Source organism: Phocoena phocoena, chromosome 10, assembly GCF_963924675.1.
Source record: "Phocoena phocoena chromosome 10, mPhoPho1.1, whole genome shotgun sequence".
NCBI classification, from domain to species: Eukaryota; Metazoa; Chordata; class Mammalia; order Artiodactyla; family Phocoenidae; genus Phocoena; species Phocoena phocoena.
The window spans coordinates 88,860,787-88,878,177 of NC_089228.1; the positions used below are offsets into that span (position 1 = coordinate 88,860,787).

The 17,391-nt window shown below is 35.6% G+C and overlaps 1 protein-coding gene across 1 annotated transcript in view; it reads right to left on the bottom strand.

The window, feature by feature from the left end:
• The window catches only part of CDKAL1 (CDK5 regulatory subunit associated protein 1 like 1), a 640,361-nt gene that overhangs the window by 155,534 nt on the left and 467,436 nt on the right, over positions 1-17,391 (bottom strand). The window contains exon 12 of the mRNA XM_065885642.1: positions 11,897-12,077. Coding sequence (XP_065741714.1) covers positions 11,897-12,077 — 181 coding nt within the window. The remainder of the gene's footprint in view (positions 1-11,896; positions 12,078-17,391) is intronic.

Here is a 17,391-nt window from a genome sequence, read left to right on the forward strand (position 1 = left end):
CCTGCCCTTTGAATCTTATATATCACTTCTGTAAAGGTGCTTTATTATGAGTAGCAAAAATAAAGAATCAGGACATTCGTCATAGATTATATGATCTCAGAACGTAATTAGTAGAGTACAGTTTTATCCATTTGAATGCTTATCTGGTTATATTTGATTTGTTTGTCCTTAATTATGAAATAAACATGATTCTAAGAGGCAGGAGTTACAAAAGAGTGTCATATTAAATTACCAAATATATTCTGTTGACCTAAATACACATTTAACATTAGCTCTAATACTTGGAACTACACTTATAAATCCCTTGGAAGGTTATAAATATGGAGTTATTAATGAACCATAGTTATCACAGTAAAAAATAAGGTCAAGAAATAAGATAGATCATAAGGTTCTTTATCTTTAGAAGTTACTCCAAAGTCTACTCAGTTCTAAACTTGTTATTAAGGTAATAAAAAGTGAGTTCAAATTGAATATTACAACTTTAATAAATCAAGTTCATATAAAAGGCGTAAAAGAATTATGTAGATCCTTCTAACTTTTCTGAAACTTATATAAATCAAAGCATGTAATCATCACTGAAAAAGTCAGACTAAAATATAATAAAGATGACTTTGAAAAGGATAGAATTTATATTCCTTTATTTAATATAAATTCACTCAGTCTTTCTCAACCCTAATACCCACCACCATTCAGCATCTGAGAGACAAACTTATACCACATATCTTCCCACTGTTTTGGTGATTATAAATTCATAAAAGAAGCAGGATAAAAATAAATGCCAAAATGAAAGCAAGAAATTAAAATATCATAAGAAACAAGTTAAGTGCATTTTTTTCCTACAGAAGTTAAAAAAAAAAGATTTTCTGTAAGGTCACGATGAAGTACAAATTCAGACTGCTATCAGACTGGACTCAAGGCTCTCAAATCATATCTGACTCTTCATTGTCCTAAAGTTGGATTATTTTAGAAAACTTGAAATACTAGGATTCCCAAGACAAACCCATGGTTCCAAAGTATAGCCATCCCTGATTTTTTCTTACAATGGCTTGTATTTAACAGAAGAGTCATAAGAAAGGGTTTCAGGTATCAACAAAAATCTGTGCTTTTCCTATCTTTACCATCCTGAACATAACATGGCTCCATCCTGGAGTTACAGTCTACACGTGTCTAGTCCTGTGGGTCTGACTACATGAAAGCTGATTTATGTGATAATGGAATTCAGTTTGTTAATGTCACATCAGGACTTAATAAAAAGTTAGGCAGTTCTCTGTGGCAGGCAGGCAGGCAAGAGGTCAGAGGGCAGAAAATTAGGGGGAGCGGTGAGCATACACTGAGAGAAGGTTGGGATTTTCTGAAGAATGATTTAGGCTGAGAGGAATCAGGAGCAAGCTTTTCAAAAACAAAACAAAACAAAACAAAAAAGAAAAACAGAAAATCTACCTGTGGCAGTAAAAATAAATAGTGGTCTCACTAGTGCTACCTCTTTCCTAGTTTTGGGAGTGAGAAGCCTAAAATGGGTCTCATGGGCTAAAATCAAAGTGCTGGCAGTGCTGTGTTCCTTCTGGAGTGTCTAAGGGAGAATCTGTTCCTGACCTTTTCCAGTTTCCAGAGGACATGTGCATTTTTTAGCTCATGGTCCTGTCCTTGAACTTCAAAGCATATTATTCCGATCTCTGCTTCGGCCTTACATCCCACCCCCCCCCCCCCCCCCCCCCCCCGTCTAACTTTAACATTCCTGCCTTCCTCTTACAAGAACCCTTGTGATTACACTGATCCCACCCAGATAATCCACAATAATTTCTCCATTTCAAATGCTTTAACTTAATCACATCTTCAAAGTCCTTTTTACTCTGTAAGGTAACATATTCACAGGTTTGGGGATTAGGGTGTGGACATCTTTGGGGGCCAATTATTCTCTCTACCACAGCTGTTCTCATTGCCGCCATTTTGAGCCATACAATCAACTAATTTAATTATTATGTTTAACATTCCTAGTTCACATTCAAGAAGAAGTCTTTCAATTTATTGATTACACAAACAAAAAGTCATTGGATTCACAGTAAAGTAAAAGGTGAAAGAATAGGGAAATGCCGAAAACATATTTAGGCCGATGATCTAGAAAAATAAAGCACCTAAAATTTCTAAACATGGTTTGAAAGGTGGCCTTAAAACCAAATGATAGAGAATCAAAGATTATTAAGAGTTTCAAGGGGCCTTAGAGATCATTCAATTCAATTCTCCATTTGTTAAACGAATACCATCTGTATAAAAACTCACACGAAGTAGGTAGGCTGTTCCCAGCCACCTCTCTGGATTATAATCTAGCTCCTACTTCCTAATGTTACTACAGTCATCATAAAAGACTCTGTTAAGTGATCTGCTGAAATCTATTAAAAACAAAACTATGGTCAGGCTAAACACTCTACCAAAAGAGGAAATTAAAAGAGAAATGATATGTCCAGAAAAAAGAAACTTAAAAGACCCACTGGAGGGCTTCCCGGGTGGCACAGTGGTTAAGAATCCAACTGCCAATGCAGGGGACATGGGTTTGAGCCCTGGTCCGGGAAGATCCCACGTGCCACGGAGCAACTAAGCCTATGAGTCATAACTACTGAGCCTGAACTCTACAGCCCGCAAGCCACAACTACTGAGCCAGCGCTCTACAGCCCGCGAGCCACAGCTACTGAGCCCGTGCGCCAGAGCTACTGAAGCCTGCGCACCTAGAGCCTGTGCTCCGGAACAAGAGAAGCCACCACAGTGAGAAACCCATGCACCCCAACGAAGAGCAGCCCCCGCTCACCACAACTAGAGAAAGCCCACACGCAGCAACAAAGACCCAATGCAGCCAAAAACAAATAAAAATAAAATAAATAATAAAAAAAAAGACTCACTGGAAGAATCGAATACAATTGTGTAAGAATCCCGAAATATTCCTTTTGAAAAGAGAAGTCAAAACAAAAATAATCTTGAGAAAAGGGGCTTCCCTCGACATATGTTTGGAAATCAATTTAGAATAAAGTATAATGGACAATCTAGAGTAAAAACTCTTGAAAATATTTTTACCTCTCCCTCAAGGAAAAGCTTTAATTTGAAAATCAGAGACTGTGTAAATAATGTAATTATACTATCAAGTAAGGCAAAAATATCAGAATTCCTTTCATTAAGGCAACTTGATGGTCTCTAAAATACTGAGTTGTTAAACTTTAGATCATACTCAGAAACAACAAGCTTTTAAAAACATTTAGAGAAAGTAACAAAGCTCTTTCTATCTGCTTTATTTCTCTGTTTTGCTTTTTTAAAGAACTTATAGGCAGCTAAATTTGGGAGAGCCATTATATGTCATTGTTCTTAAACGTGCATATGATTTAAGAACCTTTTTTTTTTTTTTGTGGTACGCGGGCCTCTCACCGTTGTGGCCTCTCCCATTGTGGAGCACAGGCTCCGGACACGCAGGCTCAGTGGCCATGGCTCACGGGCCCAGCCGCTCCGCGGCATGTGGGATCTTCCTGGACCAGGGCACGAAACCGTGTCCCCTGCATCGGCAGGTGGACTCTCAACCACTGCACCATCAGGGAAGCCCAAGAACATTTCTTATTCAACATCTATTCCAAGCGGTCATCTGGCCTTGGTTTGAATACCTCCAGCAAAAATTCACTCCCTCACAGAGAAATCTACTGGGGACAGTTTCAGCAAAGCTGCCTGGATCAATCTCAAGGATGGCCCTCCAGGTGCCTCAGAAACATGCACCCACACTCCTCAGAGCTGAGGCAGGAAGCATCTACTGTGGCCTCGTTATTCCTAGGGTAAATGTTCTCGAAACTGCAGGTAAGTGAGTTATGATTCTTTTGTGCTAATATATATCTAAAGACGTTATCTTAGTTCCAAGATGTAAGACAAGCAAGCAGGTGGATTTAATATCACGGTTTAACATTTTAAACCAATATGAAAATTCCAAAGCTACTCTCATCACCTAAAAATTATTTTTTCAAGTCATAGGCCTCTTAAAATAAAGATTTCATTACAACTTCATTATTTTTCATCAAAATTTTCTAAAAACAAAGTCTGGAATTGATAGCTAAGAATCAAATGACTTTTTAAACTTAAGTTACCTTTTCTAGGCAGACTAAGAACCTCAGCCATAATTTTAAAATACTAATAGAATTACTTAAGATTAATGAAGACTACTCAAGGAAGACTCAATGAAATAGAAAATGTAAACATGCAAATTTGACCTTTCATCTAAAAGTCTAAGGTCACTCCCAATTAGCTTAAGTGATTCCACTATTAAATCTTATAAATTAATAAGCTTTCAAAAGCTAAGAAAAAAATTTTAGTCTATCCCGATCATGGAAATACATTGCCTAAGTTATTTTCATTATCAATTTAAGAGGGTTACACTTTTTTTTCAGCAGGCAATAAAGGATTGGCAAAAAATCTGCCCCTCCCACCTATGCAAATGCAAAACTCAACTGTATGGTGCTTTTATCCATTTGATGATTTAAAGGATTAAAAAATACACAAAATATAGTTCATTTATCAGAGCTCTACTATAAAGCATGAAAAGCATTGGGACTTACTTACATTAATACTAGGATTCATGTAAACGTAGTTATGGGAAAGGGAAAAGTATACTGAAATTATTCATGTCATTTATCGGAGAACATTTGGGGGGGGTTGATTTTAGTGGAAATAAAATATACCTAAGAAAACAATATATTTTCACTAAGAGGAGCTCTAAAGACAGAATAAAAAGTGTTGTTTGAAAGTAACTGATATTGTGGTCTTCTTCCAGTAAGGGGTTAGAGCCCATCTTCATTGTTGATTTTTTAGGCAAGGAAATGGGAAACAAATTAGGTAAGAAAGAATGGATATCTATTTCGTAGCAGTGTTTTAGTGACGTCCAGTCACTAAGCAGTTTCATAAAGTACCTACCTTAGGGTAGAGAGTTGTTAATTTTTGATAAATTTAGGAAAACCAGGGAGATTCAATGCACATGATATATCCTCTCTTTGATGGCAGGTCATCAAAGAGTTTCATCATTAATACTTAATTCCTTTTATTTAAGATTCTAAATTTTATAAAGATGAAACTCTTCCAGGCTAGTTTTTACCTAGAGCATAATTACAGAAATTTAGAGAAGTGTGTGGATTGAGTTGTTATCTCCCGCCATAAAAGATATGTTGAAGTCCTAACCCCCATAATCTCAAAATGCAGCCTTATTTGGAAAGAGGGTCACTGCAGATGTAATGAGTTGAGATGAGGAATAGGGCGGGTCCCTAATCTAATATGGCTGGGGTCCTTACAAGAAATAGCCACGTGAAGACAGACACACACAGGGATACCATGCGACAATGAAGGCAGCTACAAGCAAAGGAAAAAGATTAGCAGCAAACCACCCCAAGCTAGGAAGACGCAAGGAAGGATTTTCCTACGTGGTCCAGAGGAAGCCTGCCTCTGGACTTCAGTATTCAGAACTGTTAGACAATAAAGTTCTGTTGTTTTAAAATGAAATGAGCTATCAAACCATAGAAAGACATAGAGAAACCTTAAATGCACATTACTAAGTGAAATAAGCCAATCTGAAAAGGCTACAACACTCTAGGATTCCAACTATCTGACATTCTGGAAACGGCAAAATTATGAATACAGTAAAAATAATCAGTGGTTCCCAGGTGCTGGGGGGTAGGGGAGGGATGAACAGGTAGAGCACAAAGAAATTTTAGAGAAGGGAAACTATTCTGTACGATACTATAATGGTAGATACATGTTTACACATTTCCACAAATGTAAAGAATGTAGACTGAAATGTAAACTACTGACTTTGGGTGATAATGATGTCCCAATGCAGGTTCATTGATGTTACCAATGTACCACACTCTGGTGTGGGATGTTGATATCAGGGGAAGTTGTATGTGTGTGTGGCAGAGTATATGGGAACTCCATGTACTTTCTACTCAATTTTGCTATGAACCTAAAACTGCTCTAAAATATAAAGTCTAAAAAAGAAAAAATGGTTCTGCTATGCCAGGATTGGGTGACAGAAGCTAAAAAAAATGTAAGGAAGATGCTAAGGGGCTATGTTTAAAAGATAAAAGAGCAAAATAAAAAGCATCTGAAAGCTGATCTTATGCAATGAGTTCTGCTTCTGGCTAAGGCAAACCAGCTTGTATCAGACCAATGATCTTGCCAAGAACAAATAGAAAAGGTGAATAAAATTTATAATATATACAGTTTGAACATCAAAAAACTACCAACGCAGTGAGAACCTGAGGAACTAAGATTCTGGAGAGAAGCTCAACGTTTGGATCTACTTTTCCCTTTTGGGTATTTATTAATTTGTAAGCAGTGACTGGGAGACTGAGCAGCCAGGTAAAAGCTAAGAGGCCGAGAAACCATGCAGAGCCCGAAGCATTCTCATGATCCTGCAGAGACAAAAATCAGAGTGGAAGACCTGCCGTAAGAAAAGGCCCTGCTAACCAGCACAGGATTTCAGCTGAGATCCTGAAGAGCTCCACTAGGGTGGTATGTCGGCTCAGGCTTTTTACCAGCTCACCAGAGTTGATCATGTGCATCTCTTCCCAATTTCATGTGCTGTTCAGTGATATCACATTGGTGATTTGAAAGTGGCAAGAGTGGAAGTATTTACACTATGGAAATCAGAAAAAGCTATAAATCAGAACCCTTCCTGCTGAATGTCAGGTGTTAAAAACCAACACACCCCTGCCTGCCTTCAAAAAGTAAGGGCAAGCCAGAAATAACCCAATCCTCAGAAAGGCTGAAAAATAGTTTGAAAAATCAATCTCAGATCAATTCAAATAATCAGTCCTTATCTTGGAGTCTAGCAGAAGCAAAATTAAATACTCCAAGAGGAAGATACATTACAGTCTAGACCCTATAGTTGTTTTTTTAAAAAAATAAACGATGGTAGTCATATAATAAAAATGATCAGGTATATGGGAAGAGAAGACAAATGATCAAAATCAAGAAAAAAACAATACAAACAAACCAACATTAGATCCAGATATTGGAGAATTCAGTATGGGCTTTAAGGTAACCGATTAAATATGTTCAAAAAATATAGAGGAAAGTATGGGGAACTTCACTAGAACACTGGAATCTATAAAAAAAAGAATCAAATTGTAATTCTAGAAGTAAAAAAATTAAAATGAGAAATTCCATTTATGGGTTTGATGGCAGATTAAAAACAGATGAATAAAGGATTAGTAAACTAGAATAGCACTTCATAAATTTTAATGTACAGACAAATCATGTGGAGACGAAGAATGACTGAGAAGGTCTGGGATGGGGTGGGGCCTGAGAGCCTGCATTTCCAGCAGCCCCACGGGTGGACAGCAGTGCTGCTTCTCTAGGGACCACACATGCCACTGTTGCTGTTCACCTTGCTGTTCACTACTGTGAATAGCAAGAAACTAGAAAAGAGGTGAGGAGAGAACATCCAGAAACAGAAAGAGAACAAAGAAGGAAAAATATAGAAAAGGATAAATTAGACATTGGATATCATAACATGTATAACTGAAACTCTAGAAGAGAAGAGAAAGAGAGAATGGAGCAAAAGAAATACCTGGAGAGAGAATGGCTGACATTTTCCAAAGCTGATGAAAGAGGTCAGGGCAGAGTAAAGAAGCTCCAGGAATTCCAAGGAGGAAAAATACAAAGAAAAGTTCTCAGCAGGGGGCTAAGGTAGAGAAGGCATCATATCATAAAGATCTGTTGATGTGATTTTTGTCTAACGGAATAAACTCCAGTGAAATACAGGGAAGAGCCACAACGTTTTTGAGAAACTGCTTTCATGAACAAGGAAAAATGACTCAGAGGGCAGAACCAAGAAACCAAAGGGTAGAGCAAATATCAAATTAACAGTCCCAGGGATTACGCAGAGTATGTACCCTAATGAGGGGGGAAGGGATGAGGGAGTTTCTGGGGCCATCTTACAATTACACTTAATACATTAGGTAATTCTAGGTATATTTAAGGGAAAATAATAGAAATACTATACAAACTCTTCCAGCAAAATGTAGAGGAAGGAATACTTCCCAACTCATTTTATGAGGCCAACATTACTCTGAAACCAAAATTAAGAAGACATTACCAGAAAACTACAGATCAAAATTTTCCGTGAACAAAGATGTAAAAATTCTTCACAAAATTTGAGCAAACTGACTGAAATAATATATCAAAAATAATACATCATGACCAAGAGAAGTTTATCCCAGGAATGCAAGGTTGATTTAAATATTCAAAAGCCATTCAGTAGAATTCACAATATTAACAGACTTAACACCACAAACCATATGATTATTTCAATAGATGAAAAGAAAGTGATAAAAGTTTAATTCTATTCATGATTAAAGCGTGCATGCGCACACACATAATTTACCTAATTTACACACGCACACACACACACACACACACACACACACACACACACACACGGTAAATTAGGACTTAGAAAGGGACTTCCCTAATCCCCAAACTACAGTTAACTTTTACACTGAATGGTGAAATTCCGTAAACTCCACTCTTGAGTTAGGAAAGAAGAGAAAACTACCCAATTTTATTCAGTAGTGTACTGGAAGTTCCAGGCAATACAATAAGAAAGAAAAGTTATGAGGATTGAAAAGGAAGAAGTAAAACTGCAACTATCCTCAGATAATACAACTGTATACGCAGAAGAACTGGAAGAAAAAAAAATCCTACAGAAAAACTATTAGAATAAATAAATTCAGCAAAGTTGATGGGTGAAAGGTAAATATGTTAAAATCAATTCTATTTCTAAATAGTAGTAACAATTAAAAATGATTAATAATATCAAGGGAATACACACATATGGATAAAAATAATAAATGATATGCAAGGCTTGTATACAGAAGACTATCATTATTGAGAGAAATTAAAGAAGATTAAAATAACTAAGAGCTATATTTTATTCAAAGATGAAAAACTTGATATTATTACAATGTCAATTTCCCCCCAAATGATCTATAGAATCAATACAATATCAATTAAAATTCCAGCAGGATTTTTTGGTGGAAGTTGACAAATTTAGAAAGTCAAAGGATCAAGAATAGTCAGGACAATTTTCAAGGAAAAAACATTTGGAATACTTACACTGCCAATATCAAGACTTATTACAAAGCTACAGTAATTAACTTTGTGATTTTGGGGAGAAATCAACAGACCAAAGGAACAGAATAGTGTTCCAGAACAGACCCACGTGTAGAGACAGTTGATTTATGATAAAGGTGACCAGGCAGAGCAGTGAGTAAAGGATGAGGTATTCCATAAGTGGTGATGACTCAAATGGATACCCTTATATTTTTAAAAAAGTCTTGACCTCCGTACCTCATAATCTAAACAAAAATAAATTCCAGCTGGATTAAAGATCTAAAAGTAAAAGGCAAAATCATAAAATCTAAGAGTACCTTGTGCAGGGAGGGTATCTTCATGACAATGTGGGAAAGGTAATCTTAAACAGGACCCAAAAAAACACTAAAACAAGAAGAAAAATATTGATAAATTCTACATAAAATTAAGAATGCTCTTCAAAAGGCACCATTAAAAGAGTGTAAAGACTGGTTATAGAATGGAAGGTACTTAGATTACCATGACCAACAATGGACTTCTATTCAGAAAACACAAATAATTCCTATAAATCAGAGGAAGGAACGGGGGAGGAAACAAACAAGACAGGTAAGCCAAGAGATAAAGAGGCAAAGGTGTGAACAGGCACTTCATGAAAAAGTGTATCCAAATCTCCAATAAACATATAAAAGGTATTCAGTATCAATAGTTGACAGGGAGATATAAAAACCACAATTAGATTACATTACAGGATTTCCCTGGTGGCGCAGTGGTTAAGAATCCGCCTGCCTATGCAGGGGACACGGGTTCAATCCCTGGTCTGGGAAGATCCCACATGCCGCGGAGCAACTAAGCCCGTGCACCACAACTACTGAGCCCTTGTGCCACAACGACTGAAGCCCACGTGCCTAGAGCCCATGCTCCGCAACAAGAGAAACCACTGCAATGAGAAGCACACGCACCACAACGAAGAGTAGGTCCCGCTCGCCCCAACTAGAGAAAGCCCATGTGTGGCAACAAAGACCCAACATAGCCACCCCCTAAAAAAAACATTACATTACATTCCCATCAGAATGGTTACTAATAAAAACACACTGCCAACTGCTGGCAAGAATACAGAGTCACTAGCATTTTTAGATATACTGTTGCTGGAACTCTAAATTCAACTAGTTGGGAAGACTATTGGGCAGCATCTAGTAGAGCAGAGTAATTGTATTTCCTATGATCCAGCAATTACACTCCTAGCTAAACACCCAGCAGAAATGTTTACATACACGAGTCAAATAAAAGATACAAGCAGGAAAGCTGATGGCTGTATTAGTTGCAATACTAACAATGGAATGTTGAAAAGACCCAATTCTTCTTTCACATTAGGATGGACAAATTGTGATTTGCATAATGGAATACTATATAGCAAAGAAAATGAATGAGATACAGCTAATAGCAAAAACAGACTACTCTCACCAACACAATATTAAATTGAAAAACCCAATGTTCAAACACTGATGAATTCTTTCGCTTATATGAAGTTTAAAAACAGGTCAAACTAGTATGTCAGAATGAGGGATAGTGGTTTCTGTTGGGAAATAGGAGAGGATAGTAAAGAGAAAGGCATGATGGGGACCTCTGGGGTACTGCTAATGTCCTATTTCTTGATCAGACTGAGGGTTACATGGAAGTATTCACTTTATGAAAACATACAGCTGTACACTTTTCTGCAGGTATTTTGAAGTTTAAAAACTTTTTTTATTAAAGAAGTTTAAAAAAGAATGAATTAGACTATAAGGACAATAGAACAGTAGTTGTTAAGGAGCTGGGGATGGAGAGAGTAGACAACTACAAAAAAAGTAAAAGGGAGTTTGGCAGGGGGGCCTGATGGAACCATTCTGTATCTTCATTGTGGGACCAGTTACACTAGTGAATGCTTTCATCAAAATTCAAAGAACTATATGCTGGAAAGAGGTAATTTTGCTGAATGCAAATTATACGTCAATAAAAATTGTAATTTAGATATAAAAAGTAATTAGCTCATTTGATTTCTTTTTATGTTTATGAAAAATTAATGGTAGCACACAATTTGTTTTGGTAATCAGAAACAAAGCAGAAAATTTTCAGTGAAAAAAATTCTACTTCCTCTTAAGGCTTACTAACATTTTTTCATCTTGGGCCAATGAATCTAGAAACTAACTGCTTGTTTGAGGTCATTAATTTCTGGTGCATTCTGGGAAACAGTTTGCCTTTACTGGCTCTCAAACTTTTTCACATTTATTTTAGGTCATCTTATTCTAATATGTCTATGAACATGTAAGGAGGAAATTAAATTGAGGTTCACTGTGAAAGCAACACACATCCGAAACAGACAGACAGCATCATATCTATCCCATGGAAAAGTAGGAAAACCAGGGGACCCTCAGAAAGTAACAAATTATGAAAAGCATCTCTTAAGAAGCAGGGAAGCCTCCTTTGCTCACAAATATTTAAGTTTTGCCTTATTGTGAAAGACCCAAGGCTTTATCCTATAAACAGTTAGTACTAGATATTAGTTTAAAAAATTCTCCCCATGTCATCTGAACCTCACTCGTCAAGAGAAAAAAAAAAGGTAGTATTATAGTTACCTAAGGTCATTTAATGTACCAAGGTCTCCCTGCCCCTGACCCCAACTGGGAACAAACATTCCGTATTTCGTAACTTAAGGGTTGGTTATACCATGAGCTAGTTGTGTTAAGGCAGGCAACACAGCTGCATTTTTATAGCTGTTGGCTAAATATAATACCTTACAAGAAAAGTATCTTACCACTTGCGCTGGAACTTGCTCCATTTTTGCAGCGGGAGTTCCTGGTCTTGGGTAAAATTGGTTAATAAAGAGACTTGGAAATTTGTACTCTTCAACAAGTTTCACTGTTTCTTGAAAATCTTGGTCTGTTTCTCCAGGAAAACCACAGATAATGTCTGTAGCAATAGTTATTCCAGGAACTCTAGAAAATAATAAAACAAAAATGTACAAAGTTGACTACAGTCCATAATTATTCTACTTCCTTGACATTTTAAATACCACTATTCCTTTAAAATTAAATTTTTAGGAAAGGGACATTTGCAAACAGTTTTAAAATGCCCTAAATATTAAAAGTTTATGGAAAACACGGCCCCCTATCATCCTCAGGAAATACCCATTTAAAAAAATTTCAGATGTTTCTTCATCCTTCTATATTTTAATATCGATGCTTATTCTATTTCTAGACTTATTGACTATTAGGCAATATTTGCAGACTTCAATGAGGATTCAGCTCTTTAAACTACCGTATCCCTCCCCTTCCAACATAATCACTGCTCAATTTTTAGTTAAATTAATAGTGTTAATAGTATTTCCATTGGTATAAATGCTGAGATATTGTTCACTTTCACAGCCAACTGGTATACTATCAATAAGTTTTCTTTTGCCATATTTAATTTTTCCTAGAGTTAATAATTGCCTCCTTTTTTAAAAAAAATTGCTTAATATTCTATATACCTATGTAAATGTTTTCCAGAAGATCCATCAGTTCTATCAAAAACCAATACTACTTTCTAAACTCTCAGTGTACTATATAATTTACCAGTTCCATTTTTCTCTCTGGAAATGCCACTCCTAACTTTCTTCAAGTATGTGTTGCTTTCATGATGAACCAGCTGTCATCCTTGAATGTGGTTCCTTGGTTTTCTTTTCAATCCCCCCCCCCCTTTTTTTTTCTGGATCCTATGTCTTCCTAATTCTTGACTATTCTATTCTCCTTAATTCTGCTGGAGCATTCTTTCAGAAGCTTCATCAAAAAGAGTGGCAGGGAAATTTTGTTGTTATTGTTTTAGCATCTCTGAACATGTCTTAATCCACACACAACTGACTGATAGTGTGGGGTGCATAGCCCTCCAAAATGAAAAGTATTACCCATCAGAATTTTGTATTGTTCCCTTTTTTTTTTTTTTAAGTTGGCAAGGTTGAGATGAGATGTCCAGATCCACTCTGACACAAACTTCTTTACAAGTGCCCCACTATCTTTTTGAAAGCTTTTAGGCTACTAATTTTTTTCAATGTTTTTAAATTTCATGATAGTAGGTCTTGGATTAAGTATTGAAATATTTGTACAGGGTACAATCTGGAGACTCATGGTCTATAGGTCTAATTTTATGCTATTTTTAAAATCATTTTTCTCTCTCTGCAACTCCTCTCCTTGGAATGTTGAAACTACAGGATTGACCCTCTAAGCTGCTCCACTATTATTTTCCATCGTGTGCTTTTGTTACGTTTTCTGAAAGATTCACTTCAGTTTATCTTCCAATGCTTCTACTGAAAAAATTAATTGTTTATCATATTTTAAATTTCTAAGAGCTCTTTCTCATTTTCCAGTTTTCCTTTTCACAGCTTACTGTTTTTTAGAGATGCAACATCTTTTCTTAACTCTTTGAGGATACCAATTACAGTTTATCCACAATCTTTCCTTTGCTCACTATAACTGTATCTATTTCCTCTGGGTTCTTGGATTTGGTCCCTTTCATTCATGACTAAGACCTGCCGTAATAAATAGTGACTCTTGCTGCCCTTTAATACTTAAGAATAAAGCACTAAAAGCTTTTCGTGAGAGTGACTGGGTAACAAGCTCCATTTGTTTTTCAATAGGTCCGTATGTTAGCATCTTGGAAGTCATTCCTCTTTGGCCATTGAGTTTCTCCATAAGTATGCTACAATATTCTGTGTGAAAGAATGACAAATTTATTTTAAAAAATATTTCTTTCTTGATTTCTGCTTACTCTCACCCAGCTATTAACTTGTCTGAACTTTAATTAGTAAGGGAAGTTCCAAGGTCTGGAACTTTTCTATCTGATGCTAAATAGAAAATGAGACAATATACATACAGAAAAATCCAACAGTATATTTGGAAAAAAATTATTTAAAAAATTGTTATCATGTTATAAAATTTTTTTTTCTCTTTTAAGGATAATTATCAAAATTATTGTTGAAAACCATAAAAAATATACTTTTACAGTAAATGGTAAATTAAAAGACTATTTTCTAGACTAACTAAAGCATGTGAAATAGAATTATGTTAATAACTTCAATTAGCAACTTTTTACAGCTGACTTACAACTATTTCTGAACAAAAGAAATCCACACCTAAAAATAAAAGTAATGGATCACAGCAGAAGTGACAGAGAAGAGACCATCTCTCCTAAGAAATTAGGGGAAAAAAAAAAAAATCTGAGAAATTGCCTGTGAAACACTGCAGCGACAAAGACAACAGGTTATTGTTCCAGGCTATGAATTGGAATGAACTTGGCACTAGATTATGGGGTATTCCCAAAGGAAAGTACCTTACTGATCCTCCCCCCCCACCCCACATCCTTCTTGATCCAATGTAGTTGAGTTCAGTATTATGTAACACCTGCTTACTTTGGCCTTAAAGTCTGTAGCGAAAAAGAAAAGACAAACCTTTACAGTAGTCATCATAAATGTTAAGGAAGGGGATGTTCAATGTATAAATATATTTGATAATCTACACAAAAAGGTGACCAATAACAGAGGTGGGGATAGGACACTATGAATTCGTGAAAGACCTAAGTTAGTATTTAAAAGTAAAAGCAGTTTAAATTTCAAAGTATATAAGAATATAAACTGATTACCCAAAAAATGTTTTCAAAGTAGAGACTACACTTTAATATTGAAGCTCATCTCTACATTGATTTTGTATATGCAAATCATGCTACTTAGGTTCTTCAAAATAATTGGGCTCCTTAGGTGAACCAAATAAAATATCTCATATTTACACTGCTAATTTGCTTATTAGTCAATATCCTCTTCAGTTCATAAGAAAAATCAAAAATGTTTGAAGTGGACCAAATTCTAAACTAATTGCATGCATATGATTTAAGTGGCTATAAGGAAATTTTAAAGGGTGTAAAATAGAATATTAATCCAAATATTTAATATGCCAATTGTGAGTAAATGCTGTTTTTTGAGACAGTATGAATTTTCAAATTACTAAATTTTTTTGGTTTTTTTTTTGCGGTACGCGGGCCTCTCACGCCTCTCCCATTGTGGAGCACAGACTCCGGACGCGCAGGTTCAGCGGCCATGGCTCACGGGTCTAGCCGCTCTGCGGCATGTGGGCTCTTCCCGGACTGGGGCACGAACCCGTAAAATTTTAAAAAATGATCATTTCCACAAATTTATTGAAGCTGTGAGTCTAATAAATATAATTACTAGGTATTATGTCTTTTTAAGATTTAAAAGACCTTCTATATTTACATTTTCATAGTATTAATTCTGAAGGAATGATGAAAATGAAAATGTCCAATTAGCTTAAATATGAGAAGTTTTGACCCATTTTTTTCTGACTTATACTTGCTATTTACTTGAAAAAAGAGTTCATTAAATAACTTGGGAATGGAATTAATGAGAAAGTTTCCAATTATGCATATGAATTGAGGTGTATGATTAGTTATGAAAATCGATCAGGGACATGTAAGTAGAGTACAACCTATTTGCTGGCACTAGGCCAGCATTTAAGAAAGCCCCAAATATTTTAAAATACTTAATTATTCACCTTGACTAAAAATACATACATATATACACGCCATACTGTACTTGAAATACTACAAAAAATGTTGTACTTTAATACACCTGAAGACTTTCACTTGCAGTTTGGTGTTTCACTGGCAAAAATATAAAAAGGATGATTCTATTTCATTCTTTAGATCAATAACTTATGAGCTTCAAATTCCACATGTGAAAAAAGTGAGACTAACACACACACTATCTGCCTCAAAAGAAAGCGGTGAAAATGATCAGAAAAAGGATCAGACCTATTAAAATTATTAGGCATAAACAAAACACATGATTAAAAGAAACATTTTTTAGTCCTATAGAGATTAATTCCAGGACAACTACTCCACAATTTCATGGAAGCTAAATTGGAAGGAGAAAGGGAATAAAAAGTATCTTGAATGGAATGAAAATAAAAATATACCATATCTAAATATATGGGATGCAGCTAAAGCAGTGCTTAGAAAGAAATTTATAGATTTAAATGTCCGTGTTAGAAAGAGGTAAACAATAATCTAAGCTTCCACCTTAAGAAGTTTTAAAACAGGAGCAAATCAAACCCAAAGTAAAATAAAGGAAATAATAAAGGCAAAAGAAGAAGTCAATAAAATAGAAAATAGAGAAAAAACAAAAAAAGTAAGGTGCACCTTTAAAAATAATTAATAAAATTACTAAACTACTAGTAGACTGAGAAGAAAAGAGAAGACACAAATGACCGACTTCAGGCATGAAGGAGGGGACAGCACTACAGTTGTTATCAACATTAAAAGGATACTAAGGGTATATTGTAAGCAATTTTAAGACAATAAATTAAAAACTTAGATGAAACAGGAAAATTTTTGGAAAGGCATAAATTATAAAAACTGAAGAAGCAGAAAATCTGCATAGCCTTTTATCTATTACAAAAATTGAATTTGTAATTCAAAATACTGTCACCAAAGAAAACAACACAAAACAATGGAGGCATGCAGGCCCAGATGACTTTACATTTAAGAGAGAATAAAACTAATTCTACACAGACTATTTCTTTCCTTTTTTTTTTTTTAGCCATGAAGCTTGCTTCGGGATCTTAGTTCCCCAACCATGGATCGAACCTGGGGACCTGGCAGTGAGAGACCCGAGTCCTAACCATGGACTGCCACGGAATTCCCAGAGACTGTTTCAAAAATAGATGATAAACTCATTTTACAAGTCCAGCAACAGTAGCCTGTATGAAAACCAGAGAAAGAGATGGAAATAATTCCAGACCAATAACGTTCATGAACTCAGAGACAAAAATTCTTAACAGAAGATAAGCAAAGTGAGCCTCAAAACACATAAAAAGTATTGTATATCATGACCATGTTTTTAATCTCAGAAATGCAAGGGTTGGTATGATGTGCAAATATCAATTAATGCAATAAGCCACATGAAAAGAATAAAGGATAAAAACCCCATGGTGATATTAGTACATGTAGAAAACTCAGTTTACAAGTCCAGCACCCATTCATGATAAAAACTCTCAGCAAAGAAAGAACAGAAGGAAACTACTGCAATCTAGTAAAGGATCTACAGCTATTATCATATTTATTGGTGAAAGACTAAATGCTTTTCCATTAAGAATAGTAACAAGGCAGAGAATTCTGTTCTCACTTCTTCAAAATATTAGTGGAGTAGAACATTATAATCAGTGCAGAAAAGCAAGAGAAAGAAATGAAAGCATATAGATTGAAAAG